The following is a 17903-nucleotide window of genomic DNA, read 5'->3' as shown; positions in this document are numbered from 1 at the left end:
TGCGAGTGCACGCACACATATACGAGTAAGTTTTGACACAGGAACTTTATCACATAATGGAGACAACCCAAATACAATCGATGTTCACGAGTTGTTACCTCAATGTTTTAGCCTTAATCGAAATTGGCTCTCTCTGCTCAACCTGTGTTGAAAGTCGTGTCAGTTTTGATAAACAAAACACGAACAAAGTGGCAGGCCAAATAAACACCAAAATGGTTTCGGTCAAGTTGCTCAAGAAGGTTTCTCGGCAAGCGTGGAACCGATGTGCGTTTGTCCCAACGTCTTCAATCGAGAGCTACGCCAACTCGTTTTCAAGCGTGTCTTCGCTGGCTTCGTTAAGCCCACGATTATGTTCGAACACCCGCTTGAAGAGCTGAACTATCCTGTCTTTCATCTCCTTGTCGGCCACCACCATAAGCAGGGGATACACTGCGTATATCGACAGTACGGACAGGCAGGCGGCCAGCTCGCGGGCTGGAAAACCTGCCTTTTCTTGTTGCGCTATCGAACTCTCGTCGGCCAGGACCAGGAGAAGCAAAAACACGGGCAATGTCATGATGGTGATTACAAATACGGTGCAAGTGAGCGTGAACAGCGCCTTGGTGTTGAGGCGGGTCGACCGTCGTCTCCGCAATCCTCTCTTGCGAAAGCTCTTCCTTCGTCCTGGATACGAACCGCTTCTTCCTTAAAAATATAAAGTCACACCTTGTATGGCAACAGTCGGTTACGAAAAAGTCAAATCACGTTCGTTTGCCCTGTTATTTGTCACAATTATTGATTTCTGTTGGTTGCTAAAGAAATTTTGTAAGTCCGAAGCAGCGCCGTGGAGTCGGTTTGTTTGGCTGGAAGTCGGACATATAGGACTCGGAAACAAGTAATTAAGAAAGTTTTCAATGTAAGCTAGGGCGATTAAAAACGTACTGACATAATGTGGTTAGTTTAGTGCACACCGAACATTAGTTAGTTGGTTAAATAAAATTAAAACCGTCTCCGAGATATACTGAAGCCAAACCTTGCTTGTGATACATCGACGAGCTAATCCTTATTTTTCTCTGTCTGCTGCGTCTGCCGTACTTCAGGCTCTTTCGTAATCGAAGACCATTAGTCGCCGAATCCCTCCCGTTTGTCACAGTACAGGTTTGCCAGTCCGCTGTGCCGTCGCAGTGAAGGGTAACTTGGTCGTAGAAAGTGGCGGTCAAACTCTTCTTTCGCGGCGGCTGTTCCGCTGTGTATGGCAGTTCCTGCCCTTCGGCGCTGTGTTCGCCAATGAGTCCAAGAGTTTGAGATTTTCTCTTGCGCAAACAGCTCGGACCCGCTTCGGACGTAGTTGAGGGAATCGGTGTGTAGCTGGAAGACTGTGTCGCCTGTTGACAATCGTGAGGAAACTCGGTGATGTGAATTTGCGAACTGCTGTATTTTGTGCAGTTCGTCGTATTACTTGTGGAAGGATGTGAGTACTGATGCTCTGTAAATAAAACAACGACGTTCGAGCAAAATAATTTAGTATAAACTATACTTCTTTAACCAACCTAGATTAGTAATGTGATATAGCGTGAGCAAATTTCCAACCATCTTGGACTAAAATAAAGACTCGTGTCTGACCGCGGACGACTTAAAAAAGAACAAACGCATAACACAGCTTCTATAAGCTTTTCTCGTTGGTTGTTCTTGCGTATGCTGCCAAATTCTCTGCATGAAGTTCTCCGTATTATGGCTTGACACATACTTATGTTTGAAAATCCCCAGTATTAGGTTAGCTTATTAACAGGGTGTGCATTAGATAGAAATCGCTCTTCTGGTGTAAACGAAGTATAAACCGACGTTTCGGCAGCAGATACCAGCTGACCTCATCAGGGTTAATAATTAAAACGAGAGTGCGTTAGCCATCTTATATACAGAGCCGTGACGCGCCGGACTCATCCGGTGCAGGACTGCACGGTCGGACAACAAGCGTTTATCAGCTATTGCGTATAGCTACGACGACGAGTAGATTGCCGGATACCATATATCCTTTTTATTCATGGCGTTAGGAGATTTGTCCTAGAATTATTAATCTACATTTTTTCAATTTTTTACTTCTCTGTATATAAGTTGGCCAACGCACTCTTGTTTTAATTATTAACCCTGATGAGGTAAGCTGGTATCTGCTGCCGAAACGTCGGTTTATACTTCGTTTACACCAGAAGAGCGATTTCTATCTATTGATATGTTGCCTGGTGGAGCTAACTCTATTTTTAAGGGTGTGCATTGTTTCAACTTTTAAAGCCGAGGTGCTGTGCGGATACTCGTTGCTAGAAACGTGGACTCGAATGTTACTTCTATTATAATTTGTATCCCAATGAATTAAACAGGGTTTAAAACTTGCTTTAGTGCATAGGCCTATTGATATCTTTAATAGAATCCATTATATAGGCCAGGGTTTCCCAAACTGTGGTCCGCGGACCACTGGTGGTCCGCGACGATTTCACAGGTGGTCTGTGGCAATATGACAAGAAATTTTCAAAAGTAGGCTACCCTTTTTGAAAAAGTTTTGAAAGTACACTTTCAAAGACAATTGCCGAAGTTATTCACAAACTAATGATTTCGAAAGCTTTTGCCATCCAGTATCGTAAATCTTAGTTGTTGCGCCTTCCTTGTAGTCAAAAAAATTTACGAAAAATTCTCGTATTCCTCGTCTATGACGTAATAATTAATTCTTATCGCCATTCGGAAAAATACTTGTCCAGACTTTCCGTGGACTTTTTCCGTGGAATCCGATCCATCCGATTGATGTTGTCAGTTTTTTTTGTGTTATTTTTTGCTTTGTATTGCGGCCGGCGAAATAACAGATTCACAAATAGTGGTCCGTGGTCTAAAAAAGTTTGGAAAACCCTGGTATAAGCTATGCGATAAATCCGGTATAATGATGCCGATAATACACATTGAAACGAACAGTACGACAAGTGATAAAAAAGTAAGACTCTATTTTACCAAATAAAATACAGTTTATAATCTAGAATTGTGTTTTTGTCGTATAATATTTTGAGACAAGTTTAGCTCGCACGGAGTCGCTGCGTGTCTAAAAAAATTACCTTTTTTTTGTGGTCCGTCGATTGCCCATGCCACAGGTATGCTTTCACTCAAACGACTTTGTTTGCTACTGTGAGAAAACGTACCAAGCTTTAATGGCGCGATCTTACTCCGTCCAGTCGCCGTTGAACACGCGATGTAAAGCATTCCTATTCAAATGTAAAAAGTATTTCAGATATTCCAAAAGACTGCATGAGTGTACTCTCCTCTTCCAATTTCCTAGAAGTGGTTAACTTTTTTGTTATTTTTTATGTTTTTTGGGGGTTTGGGCTATGTGTTCACGATTCTGACCGTTTTAAGTCATCAGCTTTGTGTTGTCCTAGCTTACGCTTGAATATAGAAGTTTATAATTATAAGTGCCTCTTAAACCCCCTAAAAATACCTTGGTAAGATTTTACAGAAAAGCGAAAATATGAATTTGTTAGGTGGTCAAAGAAAAGGTGAAACACCCCTAAACGGTTTAGATCACTGGTTCCCAGCCAGGATTCCACGTAAAAAGTTGCAAGGGTCTGCGAGTGCACTATAGATGTTTAATATTTTTTTAATGCAAAATTATTGGGTACAGCTTCGTCTTAAAAAATGAGCCCGTTAGCTCGATAATGGGGGCCCGAGAATAAAAAGGTAGCTAACCATTGGCCTAAATGTTCTAGAAGAATAAACTTTTAAGGTGGGATGTACATTTTACAGGATCTGAATATTAACGACACCGTTTTTATTCCGGACTTACGTGATTGTATTCCTAAAATCCCCTTTTCAACTTTTTATCATGTTTTTATAAGCTAAAAACATTAAGCGATTATAAGCGGATAAATTGATTTGTTGAAAAGTTGAACCCCAAACTCGCCAACCAAAAACAAGCAGAAATGTGATTGATTAAATTGTGCCCTTCAGGCCAGCATTAAATATATCAGATATTTTCGCTCTTTGAAAAAGAGGGTGGAATGCCACCCCTACAGGCTCATCTCCCCCTTCGCCCTTCACCCTGTTAGCCCCTTAAAACATTATGTAACTGAAAAATAAAGCGTTCCGTAAAAAATGTAGTGATTATATGACACAAAGCCGGCGCAGCGAAATTCAATTTTCCCGATATCGGATCGCCTCGAACGCGTCACGAAAAATCAACTCACCCAAGCTGCTGGTTGAAACGACGAGCCAAGGCAGGCCGTACGACACGAAGGCGTCCAAGAATAGAAAGACTCTGTCGACCGGCGATGCTGGCAAAAACACGCAGATCGGCACGTTCTGGAGCGGCCTATAGGCGCTGACTCCGTTTACTGGGGCGAGCAGGAAAGGCACCAGCGCGAATGCGGCTGCCGTGACCGAGTTGCAGATGGACGTCGTCGCACTGAACATGGCCCTCTGGCTTTCCGTGTACGACATCGGATAGGCGATCACCAGGCAACTGCGCGATTTTAAATAAAACGTGTTAATTGTCGCCTAATAATTGTTCCTTCCAAATTTGATACGCGCTTAATTAGTTTGTCCGGTTTATCATTTTTGGTCTCGCTTAAAATGGCACAATTAATCGAATAAAAGTTACACCTGTCGTTTGTAACCCATTTGATTACCGAAGTGTCTACATCAACAGGATAAAAAGGCTTACATTAGAGTCGTTATTCAAAAATCCACCTTGGCATAAAGGTTCAATACCGGTGCTAAAATTTGTTTGGACGGGCAAATTGTTTAAGCTTTAAACCGTCGGTGAAAGTGACAACTTTTAGCAGTAGCGGTAAACTTTACATAACTAGTTCATACAAAAGTAGGTCAAGCGCGAAACGACACGCGCATGAAACGCAGCACACGCTTACAATAGTGTTACATTCGTATAAACAAAGTGGTCATAACAACCAGCTGACGGTGGTCTTTAACCGGATCACTGTGGGGTTTGTGTTCCGCCATTTTTTTACCTGGGTAACACCGGGTTTTTTGGGGCAGTATAAATATTAAAATTATTACACCCAGTTACACTGACATTAACACTTACACCTTAAACAAAAAGGTAAAACGTGAACCTTCTGCCGACGCGTAGTTCAACTCTGGCCCTACCTGCACCATTATTACAAACACCGACGATAAACAAATTCACCAAAATCCCTCTACCAATATTAAACCGCATAAAAGTTCAGGGTTAAAACTTTTCTTAATGCTCACTCTAGGTAGCTTTTGCGAAAAAAATGACGAAAACTGTTATATAATTATTATATTTTTGCAAAGTTTGCGTCACCTGTTAAAAGTACAAAATAATATTAAACTCAGTAGTACGAGTTTTTTTACCAGTTGTACGGTCCCAGCACTTTTACTATAAAATATCTGTTTGTTAAATATAAATTTGAGTTCTGTTGAAAGTCACTGTTGGGCGAAATTTATCCTCTCATATGATTTAACCGGTTAGCAATTCCTGCTGTAACGGTCACGTTTCGCGAAAGCGATTTATTAAACTTCGACACCAGTAGACAAATCAAAACAAACAGAATCAATTCTCATTTTTTTATATTACCAAATCAATTCTGTTATGGGCTGCCGTGTATTACCAGCTGTTAATTAAAGCTCATTAGCGACGATGTGATTTTGAACTACGAATTATAGCGCTCCGCACAAGTCTAGAAAATTCATTAAAAACATCACCGAACAAGAAAGAAGTTGGTTGAAATTAAAGGCGAAAAGCGTAAATTTGCGTCAATCGTCACCACTTACCGGTCCACGTAGGCCAAGCAGAGGTTGAGCGTCGTAGCGCGATGCAAGAAGGCAGACACGGTCCCGACAAGTTGACACAGGAATTCACCACTTTGGTCGGCTATGAGGGCTCGGTTCGTGTCCGCCACCAACGTGCAAGGCAGAATCAACACAACAGCACAAATGCCGAACACGCACATCTGCGCCAAGTGCACCCTTCGCACTCGCGACACGCTGATCGCCCCCAAAATGAGCACGTTCTCGCCCAATGTTAAGAGTATCATAATCACCAGGTAAACGGCCAGGAACGAGTCTTGCGCGATGTGACCAGAAGCCATTTTCTTGGTATCTATTTTGCACTTACTGATCCCAGTCGAGCGGTTTAAAATTTTCGACGCTGATTATTGATTTTTTACAATTGTTTCAAGTAATACCACTTTTACACAACCTTTACCCTACATCGTTAAGCTATAAATAAAAAAAAATAATATTTAGGGATAGCGAAGTGAATGTTCTAATCCACTCACTGCATCTAACGCAAAATGAAGGCTAACTGGGCAAGTCTATTCGAAAACAACCGACAAAAGGGAGAAATTTTCGCGGCGGTGGGCTTATCGAAGACCAGCTGCCCTTTGCCTATTGATCGATTTCTCACACCCCAAGCATTTTCTGCATTTTGCGTTTTTGCACACCACCTTTTACCACAGTGACCTCAAGCAGCCAAGTGTGTTTAACTTAAAATTTCACACAAAAGCACTACTAAACCACGCTGAAGTGATATTTTTAAAAACCTCCCCATGTGGCCATCAAAAGCCAAGCACAACCAACATAGAGTATTTTGTGTTTGATAGAAAGTGATATAAGCGGTGAAACTATTATCGTACGGGGTTGATTTTTATTTACTATGAAACAAAAAGAGTCTTCGTAGAAAGGTAAATATCCTCACTGCATCCGCGTTAACCTAAACGTAATTAAAATCGCAATCCCTAAAAGTAAATCGTTTCCAAGCGTTGGGTGAATTCGTTTGTACAAAAAAGATTTGGCCCGAACAATTGGATGTGATTCCCTAAAAATCAATGTGTTATCTTGTTCCGGGCTTTTAGTGGTTCATTGTCGATACAAGAGTTTTTGTCTTCGTCATCGGGTGATTCAAGCTTTTATCGCTAAAAAAAGAATATCGATTTTGTGTTACAAAATATTGTTTGGTATCAAAAAATTGTCACAGCCCGTAATATAATTATTGGTTTAAGAGATGCAGTTTTATTTTTTTTTCTATATTGATATTACTTGCTGTACGACGCATATTATAATTACACAGAATACCGAATCTTATTTTTGATCGCAAAAGTTTAACTTAACATACCAATATCATCATTTTATTCCCTTTTCTATATCATGAGGCGATGGGTGCTTTTATATTAGGTATGTGGAACTACATCATTGATCAGGGATATAGGCTAAGTCATATATTGGTAGGAGTTGTTTCCTTCAATTTAAGTTATTCCGATACAAAGCAATTAATTCGTGTCCCAAATTTGTAACTCATGTGGAGAGAAAAATTAATGTTACACAACAAGGACAGGTGCCAATATTGACAACCTACTTCGTCGTGCGATCCTGCACGTTCTGTCCTACACTTAATATAGCCAATGCAAGGCTGATGGATTGCGAATAGCGACACTAATTTAACCAAATCAATTTCCATCGTCTTGTTGTGTTACCGCTCGTTGGGTTAAGTTTTGACTGCTCTAATCGAAATACTTTGACTTAAAACTGAGCAATTATTTAAATTCAATGATGTATTGAACTTTGCATGGGAAGCACAGGAAAACCCAAGTATTTCCATATTGGTATCATAATTGAGGATGTTAAACTTTTGGCCCATTGATTTTTATTATTTTTACCTAACCTTCCAACATTTAAACCAAAGTAACTTTCCTCTCTTACACATATTTGTAAACTGTTATAATAAAGTACGGGAATAGCTCAGCTTACCATTTTCATTAATTTACAAAAACAGGCTTAACAGTTCATAAAAATAATATATGGAAAGATCTACCACGATAACGCCGTTAAAAATGCTGTCCCAAAACGAAATTATATTGGAAAAGTTGGCTCACTGGTTTGTACAAAATTGTGGTTAATCAAGCCTCCATTGTACGTCCGCCCATAAAACCTTAATATAGTAGTACAAAATGATGCAAATTTAAATGAACTGAACATAAGTACCTAATAGGTCATAGGATATCTCGTAAAAAAAACTTTAGTTATGACGGGCTGGTTTACGCTACTATAACTACACAATGTTTCAACTTTTGTGCTAACTCCAACTACAACACTAATAGAGTATTTCAGCTTGCAGAGCTTTCAGTAAAATACTAACGGACAATACTACAAGAATACATGTAAGACATACGATTTCACGTGTATTGCAAAAAAAAACAACAACAATATATATTGACAGCACAACATTTGCGCACCTTAGTTTTTAAAATTTGTTTGCTCAGTAAACGTGCGTAAAAAAAGGTAAAAAGACGTTAACCAAATTCTATACATAACCAGATTGAATTTTGCATACCAAAATTTTTATCATTTAGCAAGGGCGTCAAACGACCACATCGAAATTCGGCAATCGAGAGTGTTGGACAGCATTAGGCATAGTTTGAACCGCGAAAATCTCGCCGCTGAAGCAAAACGAGCGCGGGCTTGGTGTGAATGTGAGGAATAGCAATGAACGAAATGGGAGGCGGTAGCCTTCCAAGCACAAGGCCTGCGTATATGCTTTGCGTATCGAGGACACGGTGCGTCGAAGACCAGGTGCTGTTATCTACGTCATCGTATTCCATGATGACGTGCGTAAACGAGTGGTCATCGCGCAGGATTTCGGGCGAGAGATTTTCCGTCTTATCGTACCTGGCGAAACAAAATTAGCGGATTTCGTTTAGCGGGGAAATTTGAAGCGTAGAGAAACGCGCCTTTTGCTAACTAGCGATACGAGCATGAAAGTATTGCGAGTTCTCGTTTTTCTACACTAATATACCTCAGGGTTGCCACACGTTTTTATGAAATAAATTCAAAATTTTTAAAGAAAATTTGTAGTTTTTTAAAGACCTAAATTTCGACCACTGGAAATGTTTTGAATATAATATGAAATCATGACTGTATAAATGCCATAATTATCACAAAAATAAATAGTAATAAAAAATGGTTTACTCCGGTATTTTCTAAACGCATAACTTAAGTGGCACAAAAAACTAGTTAGAGACTATAGTTAAAAGATGTAAAAAACATTTTAGGACTTTTTACGTGCAAATTAATCGAAGACATTTAAAAATTTATAGACAACCCTGTATCTGTAAACAAAATATAACCAACACGTTGCATTGTATTCATTTTCGAGACCATAGTCGCTTAGCTTTTTTTTTGAAACTTTTAAGTAAAAAGAACAGGATGCTGTGGTGGACAATAGGTTTAATCACTCGGACAAAGTTTGCATAACTAAGACTTACTTCCAGTGCGGGCACGTTTCGCCGAACCTGGTCACGCCGCTTTGCGCTGCGAAATCGCAGATGTGCACGTGCACTGGAGGCAGTGCGGAGTCGCAATTCACCTGGACAACAAATAAAACGTGTTGCTTAGTTGGGAAACAATGAATTGAGATCACAAACATTAATGTTTAATGTTTATGTGAGGCTCCGTATCGTTTTGAAAAAAAACACTCTGCGAAAAAAGACCGGTCCATAAACTAATAAACAAGCGCCCCGCACTGTAAAACCTTCGCTGAACATTGCCAGCCGTTGGAATTGTAAAAAAGCTATACTAAGTTTGACAGATCAATTAACTCAGCCCTTTTAGAGTTTACTGCTGGTCATTTATCCCGAACCCGAGTAATTAAAAGTTTATTAAATGTTTAGTCAAGCGCCCGCATGGCATAATCACAAATCGCCTTCACGAAAATAGAAAAATGTGAAACCGTGTGTAAATATCGTTTTAATGCAGAAGATCTTTTTATATTTAAGTTTTTGAATAAATACTTACACCAAGACATATAACTTTTTGAGGAGTGTGATCATTTTTATGTAATTTCGGTTTTATTGACTCGGGGATGGTAGTAACAGATTATTACAATAGTTGAAACTCACATAAAAATTCCTAACTATAAATACTTGTTCGCATCTTGTTAAATGGTATGACAGAGTATACTGCGTAAAATTTAGGTACTTCTGGACATATTTAATAATAAATGTTTCGAGTTGTTAGCTTTGCGCTGCTGTAAAGGAGGCGTGTAGTTTTAATTTGTGAATCATAATGTATGTACATACATATAACGTTATAAAATATTTGTTGACTAAATGTCTACGCCCATAGTTAAACTTCTGAGTTCGTGTTAGTTTGTTTTTTATTTGCCTTTTCGTGAAGACTTCGGAAAATCTCGCCACCCGCGTAGTTGTGTGCGGCTGCCGAGGAGAACATCATGCTGGCAAAAAAGTTGGCTACAAGTCCACCGACACAGGCAAGGAAACACAACTTCCAAAGTAAGGACTTACGCCAACGCAACAATCTACAAAAAAATATCAATGAGATTCGAACTTGGCGACTGAGGCATAAAAGTGGGTGTTGTAGGGTAGCACAGCAAAATAAAAACATACATATCTGCATATCCTCTTGCGGCAATCGCATTGAAGAGAGGAATTGTGTAGATAATAAATCGCAGCTCCTTGTGGGGTAGGATGGAAAATGCACAGACAAACCCCAATGCAGGTAACAGAAGAGGAATAGTTCTAGAAAGCATAATAAACAAAGTCGATTTTTTTAAATATTCCACGTCACATCCTCGCCAAAACTTAAAAGGTCGTAATAACTAGGTAAATGCGGCATACAAAACAAGCAAAAAAAATTGACGAGACTCCTGGCTAAATGTCCCTAGTCACATGGCCAAGATCAAAAACGACAATAAGCATGTAAGAGCGTTTTATGAATAAATGTGAAAAAGGCGCAAAAAAAATATTGATCATTAGTAATATTATCTAATTTTGCGGTTGTTACGATCCACCTAAAATATCTTAGGCTACTTAAAGTTCTGAAAAGTGTACCCCTTTACAATCCGAGGACATTAGGAGATTCTAAATAAAAATTAGAAAATGAAACCTGCCAATTGTATATTGTACCGTTTTGCTTAGTTTTCTTTCTGAACACCAGCCAAGATAAATTTGTATAACGAGAACCTAGAGTCCTAGACACTGATAAACAAAAATTCAAATCATTTACAATCCTACTTTATGGGTTTCGAGAGAAAATGGATAGTTTTGCTTCAATGTGCTTTGGTATAAAGTTTGAAAAATGTTCGTCTATAGGTTGGACGCTTTAATCCTGATTGTAAAAAAAACCCTTCAAAATATAACTTTTAGTTTTAACTATTTCTAAATATATGTGTTTTGAATATTAAAAAAGTTAATAAGTTAACTGTATTATAACATTTCAATAACTGGATAACTGTATTATAACATTTCGTCAAAATCCTGTGCACATTTTTTGTGTTAATTCTAAAGGTTTTCGATCTTGGCCTTTAGTCCATATTTAAAAAAATTAATGTGTTAAAACATGTCGCTATTTTGGAACCGACTTACCTGTGTGGGTCAGAGCGCAAGCCCCATGGAATTAGAACTGCACTTGACAATAAACACCTTGGCAAGACAGATGTGAAATACCTAGTATTAAAGTTGTAATACACCATTATTATAAAGTTATTGTCAGACAAAAAAGCGACTTCCTTCTTTTTAAAATTAGCTTACCATAAAAAACTAAATGGAGTGGCATTACCCCAACATGATGGATAACAACCAGGATAATATAACTGGAAATGGGAGGTCTATATTTTTACAGCAGGCATATACATTTAAATAAAAATGTCCTAATGAAAACACTGTAAAAATATTTTACAGTTAACTTAAAAATACCTAATTAAAAAAAATGCATGGTAAATAAATAACAACTTAATATAATAATTTAGTATATTTTAGCCAAGTAATTTCTGTGTGTATTACTCATAGTTTAATATGCATGAAGCAATATTTTACCAATGGTATGGCGATACACCCCAATCGCTGCTCTTATTCAGAACAATATTTAACCACATCACTTCTCCTTCTGGCCAACACCATCTTCCCCAGAAAAATGTATCAAGCAGGATTGTCAGACCTAAATTGATTGTTAATATAGTAGAGCATTAAAACAATTCATAAACACAATAAATTATAAACTTTATTTTGCTCTAGTAGAGAATTGTAAACTTTGTAAACCCCATCAAAGCCCAACAGAATTTAAAGTACATGTTATTTAGCCTTTTAAAAGTAGAATACAAATGATTACCAGAATGCCAAAATAGTATTTTATAAGTAAATTTATCTTACCCAAAACAGAGATACCAGCAAAGCAAATATGAAGAAGTGTTGTCTTTATATAAATAGAACCTTGCTGCAATGATATTAGCAAGCAAATGCCAAATAAAATACAAAGTTCAAACCTGGTAAAAAAATATACTTATTTTTCAGAAACATTTCAAATAATTAAGCACAATTGCAAACAAACCTGAAAACAAGTATTGCAAACGCTGCAAGCCAAATAAATTTTACAAAATCTTTCTCAATCCATTTTGCCAAAGCAGGAAGAACTATAGAACAAACAAGTGTTAAAAATAAACTACACAAAACCTTAAACTACATTACTTTTAGGCCAATTAGATTCTTACCAACACAAAGGGCAAATATGTTTGGTAATGGCCTGGAAGCGTAAAACAGAAAATGAAATTGGGTGAGGGTCGTCACGATGCAAAAACAGGCTTGAACTTTTCCAAAAACTTTGTAAAGTGCAGATGTATACATCATAAAACCCCAAACTATTACACCTCCAAGAATCCCACGAGCTGTTATGAAAACAATCTAGTTATTCAATTTATTACAAAAATGTATAAGAATTGAGCACTGTATAAAAGGTTATTTTATTAGTATAAAATGTTTTGTGAGTGGGATAAATCTTCTAATCACAATTATGATTTTTAAAATAGTAATAATTGTAAAATGGATATTTTTAGAGTCAACTAAACTATTATCTAGTAATATGACCCTTTTTAAGGAGCTGGGCTTATACTACCACAAAAAAATCAGTTTGGCCAACCTGCATATTGCAAATATATCTTTGGTCCATCTGCAAGTTCAAGTATAACTGAGAATGGAAGAGTAAAAAATGATACAAGAAGCGGACCTATGAAAGACCGAGGAACAACACCAGGAAAACTGGTATGGTCAAACTAAAAAAAAACATCATATATAAATCAAATGAAAGATACACACACATAATTTTGAACAACTTTGATCTAGCCCTTTTGAAAATCACTTTTTGATCAACAATAACAGCTTATGTATTATAGTATACTGGAAGATTTGACAGATCTATCATATAAATAGGTTATATTTCTTAAGTCATAAATAATCCACTGTTTTCAAACCTGAGAGATGTTGTCACCATGGAAAATCAGGTCGTGTATTGCTTGAATGTTAAAGCTTTCCTCAACTTTTGTGTATGGAGAAACCACAATGTAACTAAAAACAGCCAGCAAGACATACATTCCACACATTAATATGAGTGTAACAGCCATTTTAGTTGTTAGCAACACTACAACCTACGAAAATGAACAAACATGATTGTTGGACATTTAATGCAGCTGAATGTCTCTCTCTCTCACCAAGTAGCTTTTAACTGGTATGTTGAAATATCAGAGAGGAATTAAAAAACGTTTTTTTATATTGTTTAAGCTCCTATTTTATTGCCTTTGTTAAGAATAGAGTAAGCACGCTGCCAGTTAAAAGTTTCTTTTCAACCACCACACGTCCACAGTCCACACCAATAATGGAATTATTAGCTTTTGCAGTTAAAAGAAACCCCATCAGTGTATATATGGAGCAATAGCCAACAGTTAATTGACAGCAAAAAAAAAAACGATTAGCAACTTTCAACAAACCATGGTAGTGGTGGAAGCAGGAAATTGTTCAACAGAAATCCCTCATTATAAACGCTGTTTAATTTGCTTTAACTTAGCTATATAATCACTCAGTCAGCTGATAAATGCCACGTAAAATATCATTCTGAAATATGAAAATCGCCTAAGCCTAAGCTGTATGAGTAGTATTGCACTAAAAATTTCCAATTGAAATTGCCCGAGTTTTACAAAATAATGTAACCTCAAAAACCTGTCAAAATCGGTTTCCTCCAGCATGGCACACACACCTTTTTGAGTAAAGTAGGCTATACTGTTCGAATTTGGCGCCGTTTGCGTTTGCATATTAAATGTAGAATTCGGGACAAGGCAGGGGTGTCCAACCTTTGTTACCAAGGTTTTTATAAGCCAATGCCGGATATATTTATGAATTATGTCGCATATACGCCATACGGGCCGCTGTTGGTCGCATTTATACAGCAAGCGATGGCGCATGAACGGGCGTTCGCATTATGCGTTATGAGTTATGACACTACATCAGCACTTCATCGTGACGTCACCCAAGTACAAACGTGTGGTTCACATACAAATTTACAATTCAAAGATTATTCTCTACATTTATTGACCCACATTTTTAGATTTAACGCAATAACTTATATTGTATCTGAACCGGAACTTTATGAACCGGTTTTGAAATAACGATTGTCAAACCGGAGCTGAACCGGAACATTTAATTGCTCTGAACCGAAACCGGAACTGGACCGGATAATCCTTAAACCCGAACCGAACCTGAACCGGAAAAGTCAAACGGTTCGTATCCCTGCTAATAATAAAGAGGTTTATGGCGTTGTAATGGCGCTATGGTTAGATCTCAGTTGACCTTTCTAAAATTATATTGTTATCAGACAGGTCTGACGCCATAATTTGCCAACGTTGTGACATCATGTCGATCGAGTTGTTTACAATTTTTTTATATTGAGCTTAATTAAATCCTAACAAGTGCCGGTATGCATTATAAATTATAATGCTCGTACGACGATCAGGTTTGTTTCCGGCATTCATATGCAACATCTGTATAAGCGACCTAAAGCCCGACCGGCCGTATATGCGACCTACAGATGTTAATATAGTCAGCCTCATATCGTAGGTTTGACATCGAACTTGATAAGTGTGACGTCACATTAAAGGCATGATGTCAAGTCATAACTATTGGGCAACACAAAAACAATTCAATGGTAATTAAAATCTTAACCATTTTAATGTTTCTCAACCGCGGCCCTCGGCCCCTTGGGGGCCACGGAGAGGTGATTTGGGGGCCACGGGCATAACTCTCTAGCTAGGCCGTATATAGTGTTGCAAAATACAACCACCCAACTGTCATTATTTTCAAAATTTGCCAGTTAACTTAAATTTGTCGAAATTGCAATCGAATCCTATTCTGCCGTTGATATCGGGGAAGTGAAACCAATAAAATTTGTTCGTTTTATTGCGGAAAGTTATGCCTAGTCGTACATACGCGATTGGCAAGATTAACGCCGCCTATCGCTGTGGCGAAACAATTATATTGTGCCGCTTCGTGTAGCCTAATAGCGTGGCGTTAGTGTTTTTTCGGGCGACCAATAACTTTCCGATAACGGTCGCCTGATTATTAGGTGGTGCTCATCAAATGCTGTTGGGCGAGCAACTAACGTGCAATACCAGACGCAGGGATTTCGCATAATTTTTAAAGGGCGTTAAGTTGCAAAAGAAACATTCTGTCGTAAAACGCGCAAATCGCGCTACTGTACGGGGTGTTACTCAAGGTCAACTTTAGGCTGAAATCCAGAAATCGTTTTGACATATGTAATGACATTCTCTTGTCTAAATACAAAACAGAGCCGAATAAAAAAAATTGGCGAGTACAAGAAAAGCTTTGCAATGATTAACTAAGTTAATTTAAAGTAAAATGACTCCATGATTTGTTAAATTTATTAAATTTAAAGGCCGTTTTTTCGTTAGGTTTAATGGCTGCATTGGTTATTAACGTGGAGTAGTAAAACAAGTGAAAACGCATTAAATACAACGCTAGTTTATTTCAAAAGATAGCGGACCACGAAGTTTGAGAGCTTTTCAAAGGGGGCCACAGAGCATAAAAGATTGAGAACCACTGCGACCAGCTTATTTCGCGGTTTATGTGACATTGTGCGAACGCCCGTATATGCGGCCTACTGTCGTTAACTATAGTCGGCAGAATATGTTGAATTTATCGCACCCGATTAGTGTCACGGTTCACAATGAAAAGGATTCAGCTTCAGGAGGGACACGAATCCATGATGACCCCCTTACTATATGTTTGCCTATTTTAACTCCTGCAAACTGTAATCATTTGTTTACAGGTGGATGAAATTAACCCAAGGTAAAATTTCCACACTAAATGTTTGCGTTGACGAACTTTAAAAAAAATTAATTTACTTATTTGTCCGCGTAAATTGCAGACCTCTTAAAGAAAACGTTTCTGGACCAAGAGGTAAACTCGTAGAACTATAGCAATCTATTTCGCCCTGATCCCCTCTTGAGATCAGAAGATTGTTCGATTTTCCAACAGAGCTGGGTTCAAATATTAATCTCGGCTCAGTTTGTGTTAACTTCTAACTGAACTTCTTTCCAATCTACGTAAGTCTCGATAATCGGATGTGATTCAGATATCAAATGAATCCACATCGAGGCGTGATTGTAAAACGAGTTTTAATAAGTCAAACTTGATATGTTCTATTGGAGTTAGTCGTAGAAAGCAATTACCTTAAGTGTCACTACGTTGCTCAACGACATGCAACAAATCTACTGTATATATAATACGCACCATCAGGGTCAGTATTTTACACAACTCTATACATTCGAAAGTAAGTGAACGCAAAGCTAGGTAATTATAGTCTTAGGAGAAATTTTGAAGTTTCTCTTGATGCCTTGTTTAACGTCTCGTTAGGTTTGAAAAACATGTATTTAAGTACAAAGTTATATTCACGAGAAGAAGAAATATAAGTATTTTTAAAATAGCAAGCCTTGTATAACACGGTACGCCATTCGCGTAATAAATCATACTTTCTCTGAAAAAATAACAAGAAATAATGGGGCGCTGTATATTTTAATGTTCGACATTTAATAATTATTATATGTGATTAACAACTCTGCGAGAAAACAATATCAAAGCGAAAAAAATATATATAGAGATGATGTGTATGTCAGTGGTCGTCCGAATATGAAAATGTAAATCAAAATAGGGATGTCCGATAATATCGGCTCAGAGACGATGCCCGATGCCTAGTAGAAGTACAGTAGCCTACTCGTGTGGGCATTTGAGCGTTTGCCAGGTTATTAGGCCTAAAACTGCTTTGACACTTCACAACTTAATTTGTTAACCTAATACTCTGGCGTCATTTGATATCGGATTGGATCGCTATACTTTTTGTCTAAAATATGGTGTATTCGTGTTAACGAAATAAAATACAAGTATACCGGGCATCCCTTGTAATGAATATTAAATTTTATCACAGAGCACGAGTCACAGAACAGACATGGAACTTTTTTTCATTAACAGGACCCATAGAAATAATGGGGCCGAAGAGAACGATCATCGGTAAAATAAGAAAGTGACTTTGTTTTAAAATAGCAATTTGATTGGTGGTGGGGCGCAAAACCTTATCCAAGGTGTTTGAGATCGTTAAATTAAAAAGAAAGTAGATCGAAACATACCAAAAAAATACCAATCAAGCTTTTCAAAAATCCCTAAAGGCCATTTAGGAGATAGCCTATATGGGTCTAAATTCCACCAACTAAAAGTAGACTTACGAATTAACCGAGGCAGGTTCAATTGGATGACTTAAGTTTTCCGTTGTCGCAAGTTACCCCATAGGGGCCATGTTTAGAGAATTTTAACATGATGTAAAAAAATCAGTAGCACAGCAGTGAATAAATGTTTTACAGGGCAGTAATGATGAGGTGCCACGATAATGTGCATGGTGCATGAGGTTGTGCAGTGTTATGTTGCGCTTTTATATAACGGTAACGCATTGCACCGTTTCGTCAGCAGATATCGAACGGTGTCCTTCTTCGTCCGAAGACACCGCATGATTCCACTCCGTGCCGTCTGTTCCTGATCTTTCTTGCTTTTTAAATTTCATTCTGCGATTTT

At 37.9% G+C, this 17903-nt stretch overlaps 2 protein-coding genes across 2 annotated transcripts; both read right to left on the bottom strand.

Annotated features, from left to right (window-relative positions):
- Positions 1–201: 201 nt before the first annotated feature.
- On the bottom strand, positions 202–6080 carry LOC146163850 (uncharacterized). Its single transcript, XM_083380611.1, has 5 exons — positions 5764–6080; positions 4197–4471; positions 3072–3218; positions 1013–1465; positions 202–684 (listed from the first exon to the last, which is right to left on the bottom strand). The coding sequence occupies exons 1-5, from the start codon at positions 6078–6080 to the stop codon at positions 296–298; spliced, it is 1581 nt and encodes a 526-aa protein (XP_083236737.1). The 3' UTR covers positions 202–295.
- Positions 6081–8184: 2104 nt separating this feature from the next.
- On the bottom strand, positions 8185–13409 carry LOC146163849 (dol-P-Man:Man(7)GlcNAc(2)-PP-Dol alpha-1,6-mannosyltransferase-like). The gene is made up of 11 exons (XM_083382167.1): positions 13247–13409; positions 12916–13048; positions 12491–12664; positions 12331–12412; positions 12153–12265; positions 11820–11940; positions 11370–11450; positions 10392–10523; positions 10150–10303; positions 9252–9352; positions 8185–8655 (listed from the first exon to the last, which is right to left on the bottom strand). Exons 1-11 carry the CDS (start codon positions 13394–13396, stop codon positions 8394–8396), a joined length of 1503 nt encoding a protein of 500 aa, XP_083238293.1. The 5' UTR covers positions 13397–13409; the 3' UTR covers positions 8185–8393.
- Between the last annotated feature and the right edge of the window lie 4494 nt (positions 13410–17903).

The sequence above is a fragment of the Ascidiella aspersa genome, chromosome 2 (genome assembly GCF_963924565.1).
Source record: "Ascidiella aspersa chromosome 2, kaAscAspe10.2, whole genome shotgun sequence".
Lineage (NCBI taxonomy): Eukaryota > Metazoa > Chordata > Ascidiacea > Phlebobranchia > Ascidiidae > Ascidiella > Ascidiella aspersa.
This window is presented reverse-complemented; position numbering and strand designations above follow the sequence as displayed.

Coding starts and splice junctions, on each gene's coding strand:
- LOC146163850 (XM_083380611.1), bottom strand. CDS start 6,080: ATGGCTTCTGGTCACATCGCGCAAGACTCGTTCCTGGCCGTTTACCTG. Junction 3,219..4,196: donor CGTTTCAACCAGCAGCTTGG/GTGAGTTGATTT, acceptor ACATTTGAATAG/GAATGCTTTACATCGCGTGT. Junction 685..1,012: donor GTCGATGTATCACAAGCAAG/GTTTGGCTTCAG, acceptor TATATTTTTAAG/GAAGAAGCGGTTCGTATCCA.
- LOC146163849 (XM_083382167.1), bottom strand. CDS start 13,396: ATGGCTGTTACACTCATATTAATGTGTGGAATGTATGTCTTGCTGGCT. Junction 11,451..11,819: donor GGTGTATCGCCATACCATTG/GTAAAATATTGC, acceptor CTTTAATACTAG/GTATTTCACATCTGTCTTGC. Junction 8,656..9,251: donor GAAACGTGCCCGCACTGGAA/GTAAGTCTTAGT, acceptor TTGTTTCGCCAG/GTACGATAAGACGGAAAATC.